The 13,232-nt window shown below is 40.2% G+C and overlaps 1 protein-coding gene across 2 annotated transcripts in view; it reads right to left on the reverse strand.

Moving 5' to 3' along the window:
* The window catches only part of ldlrad3 (low density lipoprotein receptor class A domain containing 3), an 81,136-nt gene that overhangs the window by 49,221 nt on the left and 18,683 nt on the right, over nt 1-13,232 (reverse strand). For both annotated transcript variants that reach the window (XM_030096828.1, XM_030096827.1), the window contains exon 2: nt 426-572. In XM_030096828.1, coding sequence (XP_029952688.1) covers nt 426-572 — 147 coding nt within the window. The remainder of the gene's footprint in view (nt 1-425; nt 573-13,232) is intronic.

The following is a 13,232-nucleotide window of genomic DNA, read 5'->3' on the forward strand; positions in this document are numbered from 1 at the left end:
AGATCAAAGCCGACTAAATGCAGGGATCAAAAGTGAACTATTACTGTAGCCTTACAGTAGAATTATGTATGTGCCACTATTCGTGCACACAGAGGCAATCGGCCTTTGCTTTGATGATATTAAGTCTCGCCCTAATGCCAAACTGGGGCCAAGAGACAAGCGGAGAGGGGGGAGGAATGGGTGCACGCTGTGGGGGAGAGAAATTGGAGGATTGAGGAGGGAGGTTGATTTAAATTGGCAGAGAATGAGGTTTAAATAGGCCTCATGGCCGTGTCTGTGGACAGAGAAGAGGGCAGAACTACAGCCTGAGAATGAGAAGAGTTCAAAACACGACGGTGCGCTGAACAGACCATCCAGCTTTTCAGTGCTGACGCGCACAGACAGGAGGTCAAGGCAAAGATAATGAGGGGTCTGCTGGGACTTACGACAGCCTTTTTCGTCACTCTTGTCAAAGCAGTCCGGCAGTCCGTCGCACTGCCACCCGCCCGGGACACACTTCCCATCTCCACACATGAAGTTCCCGGGGTTGTTGCACTCTGTGGTGAAGTTGCTCCCTGGAAGCAGCTGGCTCTCTGGATTGATAAACACACGAAGGGACACAGCGATAAGGATGACAAGATATAGTATTGGTGCAATCAAACAGGTAGGGGGGATACAGCTGTCATTCCAGCCAAAATGGAAGACTGCAAATATCTCCTGTCTCTAAAGATGAACAAATACTAAACAATAGGTTTTATTTGAAAATTATTATTCAGTGTTAACAGTATGGGCAATATCATAACAGGAGACATGAGGATACAAACACCAAAAAACACTCGTATACAAACAGAGCAGATATGCACCTCAATACACCTCAGACACTGATATACAAGCACAGACCTGAAATAAACACACAGAAGCATGCGCCCTGAATTAGTTTGGGGCATTTGGAGTTGACGCAGTGCAGCTGCAGGATAATGGGCTGGAATGTGAAACATGGCCTTTTGGCTGAGGTTTGCCTCTTTGTGGCGAGCAGGTTAGCCCGTAAACAAAACTATGTGGCAGTAATGAGGAGTTCTAGATAGACTGGGGAGCATTTCTACGCCGCAGCGCAGCAACTGGGTTCAGTTGGTAAGTCACTTCATTATACTTGTGAGCAACAGGCGGAAGGTGAACCTGCTGTGAGAGAGTTTGGACCTGTACAACGCCCCCCCTTTATTTCTTCATGAAGGGCAGTGATGTGAAAATGAGAAAAATGGTAATAAAACAGCAGTAAAGAAATAAAACAATGCCTCCAAAGTTCCCGTGTTTCCCTTAAGGATGGTGTAATGTGATCCCCGTCGCACTGTCGTGATGCTTGAAGAGCGGATGATCTGTCAATTCTTTCAAAATTCCAAAATAAATCAGATACCTCCCACTTCGGCAGAGAAAACTAGGTTTGTTTTCTCATATGAATCCTTACAGAGACACTACATGACTTCTAGTGCACACACACACACAAAATGTCTTTTTTCAGATTTTGTGAATTCATATCCAAAGATTACATTTTCAGCAGTTAGTTGATATTCACTCGGCTGATGGAGCGGGCTCCCAGAAAACGACTAAGTATCTGACACGCAGAAATAATCTGCTCTTGCATCATCCTTCTCTCGATGCCTTTCGACACAGCTGGCACTGGAAGCCATGTATAGATCCATATTTAAATGAGACAGAATGGCCCTTTCAGTTCTCTGTGGGGATGATGCAAACTCCTCCTTTGTCTTTTGCAATGCACAAAGATGAAGTTGAGAGATGAAAAGGGAGCTTCAAGAGAAATTCATGAGAAAGTATTAAGACTAACAGTCCTCTCAGTCTGATTATACATTTTAGTCAACTAAAAATAATCATCTCTTATTGGATTTAAACAGTAATGAGACCTGTCGTGATGAATGGTTTAGAGCAGGTGTGTCAAACATAAAGCCTGTGGGCCAAAGTCGGTCCGCGAGAGGTTCCAATCTGGCCCGCCAAACCACCAAGCAAAGAAACTATCAACTTTTTAACACAGTTTTTCTGAGAAGCAGCTGAGATATCAATGGACTGCCATGAAAGCTTTATTGATAGCAAGCCAGCATGATCCTCGAAGTCTTGTTATTGGGGTGAATTTCTAAAAACGTGCAGGCAAAAGGCGGCAAAATGCAACTGTTATAGATGATTTTTGGACAGTTCAATGTGTTTTGCATGAGATAGTATTATCAAACTGGCTTTCTGTTGAGACTGGAATACTTTTTGGTACTTTTGAAATGTTATGCAATAACATAGATTTTATCAAATATTTATTAACAGTCACAACAATGAAAAACTTTGAAGTTAGGTTATTATGCCACTATTTTACTGGTCCAGCCAACTCAAAATGAAAATGAGCAGCTTGTGGCCCCTGAACGAAAATGAGTGTGACACCTCTTAGTGGCAGCGGCGCTGGAGGAAGCAGAAATAAAAATGCTGAGGTTGTCATACGGAGTGAGCAGGTTGGATGTGATTAAAACTGAAAAGTTCTGAGGGACAGCTAAAACCTGGCACACACAACCGGATCTTCCTCTCCTGATCTTATAGTGCGTGGCGTCACTACGGAGCAGACTACTAGCCAGATCTTCAGCAGAGCGTCGTTGCCTTTACACTCACTACCACATCTCGTGTAGTCAAACGTGACTTTGAACAGTTTTCTTTTAATTCAACTCTGAAGCATCGATATGTTTACATTAATCTCCACTATCAATAATTTACAAGGACGCTCACTCCCTCAGTTCATTCGTTCATATCTGCATCTCTCCTTCAGCCCCCCAAACATTGAGATCCCTCAGAATCATGGCAGGAATGGCGGAGATGCAGATGAATGAATTAAAACTGTTTAGGGGTCATGGAGGTCCTAAAGAGGGCAAAGCTTTTAATGATCCAACAGCTTTAAAGCAACAGAATGCCATCTGTGTCTTATCATGCAACTCTTCAATGGGATACTTTCACGCAAAATCTGTTCATCTTCAACTTTTTCATCTTTTTTTAAGAGCGAATCTCTACTTTTTTGACCACATCAAACTTTGTTCACCTAAAAGTTTTCACATTTGGTGTATACCTCTCCAAGAGCTTTTCATAAGCGTTCACAGACCAACAAGCAGGCACTCAGACATATACAGTTCACTGCAAAAGACAACAAAGAAGAAAAATATGAATACAGAGTCACACAAAAGGCAGAACTGAGGAAAACCACGTAAAATGACTTCAAAGAGCTGACTGCTTGAAGTATCAGGTTAATTGGAAAGTTGCTTTGAGAGCATGAAAGGACAGAGAAAGGACTGTGTGCTGTGTGTGTAAGTGACTGTGTTTGAGAGACGGCCAAAAGAGCAAAAAAAGAAAGATGGCTGACAGACAGCTCATCTTTTCCCACGAGTCTCTGACACCGCCAAAAGCAAACCTTTTGCAGGCAGCACTTCTCGCATCCAGATTGTGAGTCCATCTTTTGGCAAGCTCAACACATCTTATCCCGATGCCCTTGTCACTCCATCGATGCCGTAATAAGCCCCAATGCTTACAGTGGTTTACCGCTGAGCTAACGAACAAGTACACCTCATTACCGCAGTAAGTGTAGCTACACAGCTCATTACAGAAGTGCGCATGAGAGAAACACTATAATAAGTCGCTGCACTTCCTCCATGGACACTGCTACAGTCCCAAGGTGACCCGGAGACTTCTAATGGAGACAACCGTGCCGATGCATAGAGCCTCCCTCCGTCATCTCGTATGTTTTTAACCATCATGATGTGGATAGCTGGGGGCAGAGCGGTCCTACAATGTGTGTACTGCTGTGGTCACATGGTGGAGGAGATAAGACGGGGATGACGAGGGAAGTGTGGGCCAATTACTCAGAGTAAATATTGACTATGCTACCCTTGCCTCTGTACACCCATCGTCTGCCTCCTGTCCCTCACCCTTCACCATGTCTGCGTCCACTAAATTCCCGTTTAGGCTGTTAAATCGTGGAGAGTGGAGACGTCAGCGGGATACTGTTTAAATTAGCATTTTACATTTTCAGTCTGAATCACTCCCATAAAGTTTCAGTGGTTCACCCTGGGTGAAATCCTCTCTTTCCACAATATTGGCTCAGCTGCCGTCGCTGCTACTCTTTGCAGAGAGCGCCTCTTACCTCGGTTATAATTTGAAATAAAAACGAACTCTCAGCATAAACACAGGCCTAATTTCCCAGAGGCCTTGAATAATACTGAAATTCAATCTGGAATATTCTAAAGGCAAAACAATCCCAAATGTAATGTTTCATTGCCTCATGCTGATTTATATTCTACTTGATGTGCAATTAGGGAAGCGATGGGAAGGTGGATGGGATTATATTATAACAGATTGAATCACCTTGTTAAATTATTTCTTTAAATCACACCAACTCTATTTCTCTCATTGAAAATCCATATCTATAAATATGTAAATATGTCTTTCCTTATAAGTTTACCTGCAAAATTGGTGAAGTTTTTAACATAATTAAAAAAAAATCATGCAGATTTAATGGCTTTCCTCGAATTAGATCTGAGTATTATATTCAGAATTAATAAATTATTAACAGGTATCGTGTGCAAACAGAAACAGACGGAGATGCACTATATCATGAACACAATTAATTTGTGCAGGAGTACTTTGTTTAAATATAATGTACCTGTTGAACCCATCTGTTACACGACGTCGCAACGTGTGCTACAAACACGCCGTTTAAAGAAAATGGTGTTGGCAACGCAACAGTGTCAACACAGCAATGCAAGTAAAAGCTGTCCTTGCTCCACAGCAAGGTTTCTTTAGTGCTGCATCTTCAAAAGAAACAAAAAATAGAAATAGCTTGAAAACGAATCCTTCCTCCAGGTAAAGCTGAATGTGAGATCATGTGCGCTCGTCACCAACGGAAAATGGGATTGAGCAGAAGTGACCATGTAAATGTAGCCAATATCATTCAGGCTTTCAGTGACCAGCGGAACACTTCAAAAATATGTCTGAAAGTTACATTCAATGCACCTCAGTCAAAAGAATAGGGCATCCAGTGTTCAGTGAGTAAAGTGTAGGTGCTATAAATGCAACAACTTTTTAAGATCCAAGGCCAGTCTCTGTGTTTTGCCATAACTGATAAACTACCTGCTTGCTCAGAGGACACAGTCAGACTCTATTAAAATGTAGCAATGTCCACAAATCCACTGGACTGATAACAGCTGTTGGTTTGAAGCTGGCTAGTAAGAAAATCTGGCCTAATCTCTGGCTGCCCACTTCACCGAGCAGTTCATTACACACTGCAGACTCTTAATCATAAGTAACTTAATCCTTTATATACATACAGGTTTTAAGAGGGTTCAAGTGAGGAAACCCCTTTCAGAAAAGTCTGTTGAAAACCACTGGAGGTATTACAACGCTGTAACTATGAGGCTTTGTCGACGTATGAATATCCTAAGTTCAGTGTCAATGAAAACTGGAAACATCATGTCATATATTTATATGTATATGATCTGTGACAAACAAAAACAACAGATGTCATGGAAAAAGTACAAACAGGCTCTTTAACGAAAACAGACATTTTGACGTTGACAAATGTCTAAACCAAGAAAAAAAAAATCATGCCTGTGTACCGAGATGCAAACACAAATATGGAATTAAACTGTTGTGGATGAGTAACTGGAAAGCTCTGGGAAACATGCGCCCACAATTTCTTAAAAGGTTTGTCAATTATTCATCATCTTTGACTTCAGTTGCTCATTTGAACAAGCAAAAATCAGGTCAATGCATAAATGGCAAGCCTCCAACTTTCATTCCAGGATTTTCCATGGGTACACTTCATACATAATGATTTCAGGAAATGGCAGCCTGGAGACTTTGGAGCACCCTGAGCAATTCGCTGAATATGCAAAGACAGGTCAATCCACCCACATCTGCTACTGTCTTCCAGGTCTCATGAATATTTTCATGCCAAATGTCAGGACGCAATCCCAACATTGCACAGCTAATTTGGTAATAAAATCTATATTACTCTTGACAGCACCTATTGAAAGTTTAATAAACCTTGAAGCATATCAAGGCCTCACCTCCTTTGTAAGACCACCGTAGGCCTGTTTCGACCTTGGGATTTGCCACTGGCAGCAACACACCGTGGACGATGCTCTGATGCTGGACAGAGGCAGGACAGCTCTGTTCAGCTGAAGTGCAGAGAGGTGTCACGAGGAGTTCACCAACAGTATGTGGGAGGGAGCTTTTAAACGTTTCCACCGCGAAGGGACAAAGGTGGAGCAAGAGGCAAGTGAAACAAATAAAAATCAAGATACAACTGGACTCGTGGCACATTTATGACAGAAAAAGGCAGGGAGGTAATAAAAATGGAACCGAGAGGTGGACAGTAGCATCATTTTCTGCCCCTGGATTTCCAGTAATAGCTGCCCTAAGCAAGTTCTATTCCCTCTGCTCTGCACATGAAAGGTCAGTGATATAAATCTATATCTGAGATGACTATTGGCTTGGCTGTTACTGTTTTAACCTCATCTTCCTCAGCAGGCTTAGATGTCTAACCTGCATTGATTAGTCGAGGGTAAAAGGTTGAGCCTCAGATTGAAACGGCACAGGAGAATTGATTGGTCTGACTTTGTGGACTTTGTAAGCTAGACTTGGAGTCAAAGTAATGCCGAGGCTTTGGGAGAAGCATCACAATAAAATGTTTATCAGGGAGAGATTTCGAGCTTTCCAGAAAGAGAATAGAAAAAAAAAAGGTTTCTTCCCACAGAAAGCCCCTCCTTTTCAACTCTCCCTAAACGAAAGCTCTTTGTCCATCATGCTTGGGGGGAGGAGGAGCGAGTCTCAAGTGAATTATGTGAAATTCTGTTTGGAGCTGAAAAGAGTCGGCCGAGTTACTTTACTGCCTGATAATGTCAATACAAACACGGACAGCAAGGTCTGGTTGTGTAGTAGGATAAGGGAGGAGTGAATCAATACGGCCTAGCTCTGAATAAAAACTAGCTTTTCCAGGCTCAAGGATAGAAACTTATTTTTCAATTACGCCAGACTCTTAATGGGCTGGCTGCACAAGCTGGAGGCTGTGATGCACAGTGGGGGGTGGAGGTGATTTAGCCCTATCTTTCTTTGTGTGTGCGCATGTCGCATGTGTGTTTATGTGTCTCGGGGAAAAAAAAAAAGAGGAAAGAACTTCCCAGAGAGAGGAAAAGATGCTCCCTCCTGTTCCTTTGGCTCACTAAGGCATCCAGCATAAATAAGCACAAGTGTAAAGAACCTGGCCTGCATCAATTAATGGCACCCTGCAGACACACACACACACACACACACACACACACACACACACACACACACACACACACACACACACACAGGGAGGGCAGCATAAGCACAGAGCAACAGAGCAAGTAAGGCCTTAACGGGGGGGAGATAGAGAAAAGAGCAGTCATGCATGGAAACAGACAGCAAGCCGGAATAATATGAAACCGGTTAGTCTCACTCTGAGACGCTTTCAGTATTTCGTGGTGAATCGGGATGAATCGTTCGCTATGAATCCTCTGGACTTGAACCGGGATGCCACCAGCTTCGCAACCTGCAATGTTGCTATTCTGTTTGCACTGTTAGCTGGCGATAAAAGCTTAAATAAACAATCAACAAACTAAAGCTAAAAGAGTAATTGAGCAAAACTCCCAGTTCAGTTCAAACATAATTTAATTTTAATGCATGAAGAGCACAGTGCAAGTTGGAAAATTTTTACAGCTGAAATTAAACCAGTGTACATTAATTAGATAAATAACATACATAAAATATTTTGTTTGCTAAATGGAGGTCAGTCAGCCCCGGAAGGGAGACTCGCTGCATGCTGTGCTCACTCACATCAGTCAATAATTCAGTGAATACCTGATGAAGAAAATAGAGAGAAAACAGCTTTAGAATGCAATTAAGCTTGTAAAGACAGTCAAATCAAAAGTCATTAAGTAGATCTTATGCCCTACAGGCCTAATAATACTTGCTTAACATTAATGCACTTAAAAGAACTAAAAGGTCTTTGGTGCATGTTGTACATTCATTCTGTTAAATTGGCTTTTGCATAAAAAATGCATCTACCTGGGCAGTAATTTGTTACCATGGTGAAAACATTTACACACACATACAAAAAAAACAAAACAAATACTGATGCTTCTGGTTACCTAATCAAAATTAATAGATAAAATTGGCATAGCACGGTTAAAGACAGCGCTGTCTTGGCAGTAAAATGTACTGTCTATATGATTTGTTATTGCTCTGTTTGTATGTACTGTACATGTTACATGATCTGTTGAATGTTCTCTTATCTTTACATCTCTGATCTTCATATGATGTTTTGCCACTCTGACGCACTTTGTGACGCTGATCTAAATAAATAAATTTTACAAACTTACTTACTATTTGTATTGGGCTGTTTTCTACATACATGGGTTTTCTGAGGCTACTGCGGCCTAGTGGTCAAAAACATGTTTAAAGCTAATAATGACTTGTGTTTGCCCTGTGGTGGACTGATTTGACTTCTTTTTCAGCTCTGAAATTGATAAAAATGTATATACGATGGATGCATGGAGACGGTGATTGCACATCATCCCACAGTTGCACACAATCATCTAAAAGTGATAGTAGGTGGAATTACCATCACTGGTAATTCTAGACATAATTGTATATGCCAGTTTATATTTTCCAAACACAAATAAGAACAAACTCTCATGAGGACTCAAAGATAAGTTTATCTCAGCGGAAGCTGTGGGTCAAATATCAAAAATTGTAGCAGGCGGAATGTTGGCATAATATTAGAAGCATATTAATATTAAGTATTGTAAATAAAAATATCAAACTGCATAAAGGAGTTTTAGCATATGGCTACCGCTGCATCCTATCGATTTATAATTCAAAAGAAATATACAATTTTTTATTTAAAAAAGACTATCTGAGTCTAGCATCAAGCTACTCATAGTCAGAAACCCTGAGATGCTTTCACTGATCATGTATGCATGACGCTGCTGTCCTATATGCTTCCTATTTGATGTGCGTACGCTGCTGGATCCCCACATCCTTGTCAAACATTATTGTTCACTTGATAGGAGACTGGTTTACTCAATATGTGGGCCATCTTCTCTGAGATCCTTTTAATGTGCAGAACAGCCTAAAAAGTAAGACCATTTCACAAGAGAAAACCGGCTGTGAGCAAGTCTTCTTTCAGCAACAACTTCTGTTATTCCAAAACTAGAAGAAGATGGATATGAGAGGTCAGAGCGGCAAACGCGTTCTTCACTCTGGGTTATTTTGTTTTACGCTGCTTCCATCCTCAGGGCAGGATGAGGAGAGTGAAACTTAGCTTTGTTGTTAAAGGCAGAGTTTTGTTAAAGCAATCGCTGCAATTTATTGCTATAATATGTACCAACCTGCAATAAACTTTAAAAGAAAACCTCCACAAGTTTGCACAAGTCTACTTGTGTATAGTTGCAACTTGCAAATTAAGACATATTGATAAGTTCAGTTTTCAACAGAATCCTCATTTACATGATTTCAAGTGAAAACCGCAAACTTTTTTGCATTTTGGGTGTGCGCTTTACACAGCAAATGAAATTTTTGAAAATGCTCCTCCTTGTGAACAATAAAAAAATGGAATGTTCCAGAAATTGCTGTTACTGTGCATGTGTTCTACAGTTGTATTAAATAGTTTTGAGCATGCACAAGAAAACTGAACAGTTTGTTGTTCACCCTTAACTTAATGGCACTTCTCCAATAAAGTGTACACTCGCTATTGCATCATCTGCATCACATGTCAAGAAACATACTTACCTTGCACTCGACGCTGAGCATGCCAAAACAACAAAGAAACAGATTAAAGAGCTGGAATGTTTGCAGCATACTGCTCTTTGCCTGCGTTTGTGGGTGGTTATATTACATAAAAACAGCACCCTCGAGTGACACTAAAAACAATATTGTTTTTAGTATTTCTGTTGTTTCTGTGATAGTTTTGAGAAAGTAGCCATATAAATGAGAAACTTTACTGAAAATAGAAAGAAAAAAAAACCATTTCCATTTAATTGATGTTTGTATTTCACCCACAGTATTAAAAACTTCTATCTCCTCGGGCTCACACCTTTTCCTGTGTTGTCTCAATGATCCCAATAAAACCATGTTTACACTTCGTCACACAAAGCTGCTGAAATGCCACATTTGTTGACAGCTTAGGATGATTAGTCAGTACTGGCTCAAAAATAACCCAAAATCAACAGAACTCCAAGGTCCTTTCAAACGCTGAACATAGCTTAAAGACCGGCGGTTCGGCCATAAACGTCCTTTCCTTTCACCACAACTTCCTCTTTAAATTTAAAGTGCTTTACATAATGTTGTTGACCTGTCTTGTTCAAAGCGCCCCTGCACTCAAAACTGTGTGTTTTTTTTTCCCTTCCTTGTTCCTGCGGCTGAGTTTTTGAGCTTCACTGTGCCAAATGATGTATGAGCAGAGTTTAAAACTAGAAGGCTGTTTTCATATTCATCTGCTGAAGGGCGGAAAGTTTTCCAGTGCTCAGTGAATCATATTTTAGGGAGTATGCGAATGCATTCTGTGACTTCACAAATAGTTTGGATCAAATTCGGCAAACACAATTAAGATGTGGAAACTTCAAACCGAAAGTGCGTTTATGCCAAGTAGGGACTGACATGCCTTATGTCCTGCACTGACATTATTAAGAATGGAAATATAACAGTGTATGCAGAGATTTGGAGAGTTTAGAAGTAAGGAACACATGATATTCAAAATAAACTAAATGGCATTTCCTTCACAGCTAGCTAAACGAAAACGTCAGTGTACAAATGTTAGCACGGATAGCAATAGTATGATGTGAAATTTTCAATCCTGCAGAGCAGATACGCCACTTGTGGACGTTGCAGTCAGACATGAAACAACCTGTGTGCTGCTGACACATTTAAAATTAAACAGATTTGTATAGTTGCAAGAAAAAAAAATCATGCATGAAAAGTAGTGAGGAAAAAAAAGGTAATTTTATGGATTTCTAAAAAAAACTATTTTTTTGCGTTTGAAAATAAACTCATGTCTTTAGGAGATTTTGATATTAGAATAAAAATTAATTATTACTTAGAGAATAGCAACCACGAAACAGGTGCAGAGCAACTTTACATTTGTGTTGATGCCACTGGGTCAGTTGAATATCTAAAGTTTTGCTCATATATCTTTGGTCCAAATAAATAAATGAACTCCACAACATTGCAGTCAACAGACCTACAGTTCAAACAAGTGGACCAAGTCTGAAAAGTAGGTTTCTTTTCACACACTGAAATCTAAATGCAGCAGAAACCAACAAGCTGGCAGTGCAAGTTTCACAAATTTCTCCTTAGATCTTAACTGGAGCACAATAAAAGAATTCCTGCAGCTGTTTTACCACTTTCATACATTCTATAATTCGATGTGTTCTCAGCTGGTAAAAATATCACCACAATAATTCAGCGTGATTTTATTGACTTCAGCTCAGCACACAGCATTGTTGTGTAAGTGCAAGTTATCCTGCAGGAAATGTGTGACAACAGCTGTTTAACATTCATTTGATTTTTCTTTATCATTTATTGCAAGTTAAAAAGAAAAAATACCAGTGACGGTGCAGAGAAAGCCAGGATACAGAGCAAACCTTTCTCTCTCTGCAGCTATGGCTCAGAATACACAACTTCACCCGCTGTTATGCGATCGTATCATGACTATTGTAAAAGTTAGACAGCGAGACTGTGACAGAGCTGCACGGCAGCAATGTTTGTCATTTTTAATTGAGTCTGAAGAGCTTCGCACTTTCAAGGATGAGTGGTGGAGATGCATCGACTTCCGATCTGGTCATCATCACTCCTTTGTTTATGGAGGATGTGAAAACAGACACAGCTGTAATCAAACATGTTCTTGAGGTTGTAATGAACTTCTCTACTGTGAGCTTTAATCTAATGTGGCAGTGTAAAAACTTCTCAAATGAAGATAAGCAAGATTATTATAGTGACAATGCTTACATTAATTAAAAACTGAGTGCAGTCTTCAAGTGCTTATTCCCTCACCTGAAATTATTGACTACAAGGTTAATTTTCTAAAGGCTCATATTAAAAAAAATGTTCCTTCACAGCAGTAAATATTTTTTTTTTTTTGTGCTTTTCTCATTTTATGTGACATTGAAGATACAAGTATAGCACTTGCACATCTGTGTGTACAACTAGAAAACATGGATATATCAGTATACCGTATGTCAATATCCTGAGGAAAAGAACACAGTTGAAACACAAATCCTCCAACCCACTCATTCTGCTGAATCAAATACCAAAAGAATCACAACACAGACGCAAGAAACTCGCTCAGAGAAATGCAGTTAGACTTGATTTTGGGATCCAGTGTGTGGTTTGAGAGGATGTGCGGTTCAAAGTGTAATCGCACCAGTGACACTGCAGTGAGTGTGGGTGTGACATGACACGCGAGGGCGCCAAGAGGCATCGGCCTATTTGCATATTCATGAAGTTCAGAGTTTTTTGGTGAGATACAAAGGGGTAGACTCACTTTAAGTTCCTTCCATTAGTTTATCATGAGGAAAACATACAAATCTACATTTTATATGACGTAGTGAGTAAGCGTCCACAGAGCAGGAATCCAAGGACATCCTAAGAAAGTCTAGAGTGCCATCTATATAGGATGAAAGTGGATTAGTCACTATCAATGCAGTTGTTTTTGTGTCATGAAATAAATACACTGCAGTCTGTCTAATATTAAGGAATAATCACCTATTGCCTCACTATCCAAAGAGCCATTAGAATATGTCAGCCGAAGAGAACATTACATGATGTGAAAAGCCTGAAAAAGTCATTAAATTGAGCTACAATGCTTTCTATAAACAAAGGCAAGACAGCAACAAACAGAAAACAATCATTATCTCAGCGTGCATATTATCTATAGAATATTTTTCCACAATGCATCTGCAGTCTTATGTCAGCCAGTATTTCTGAATAAATGTACATCGTCTCGCCTCCTATGGCGCAAAGCTTCATCACAGACATTGTGGAAAAGCAATAATTTAGAGGACCATTATTCAAAAAACAAACAGCCCATATTTCCTGAAAAAAAAAACATCACTTGTAACCAATCTTAGTCCACATGCGCCACACAAAATTAAGCAGCATGAGTTGCGCCTCATAGGATACAGTCACAGCTCAGCACGAGG

The sequence above is a fragment of the Salarias fasciatus genome, chromosome 7 (genome assembly GCF_902148845.1).
Source record: "Salarias fasciatus chromosome 7, fSalaFa1.1, whole genome shotgun sequence".
In the NCBI taxonomy this organism is placed as follows: domain Eukaryota; kingdom Metazoa; phylum Chordata; class Actinopteri; order Blenniiformes; family Blenniidae; genus Salarias; species Salarias fasciatus.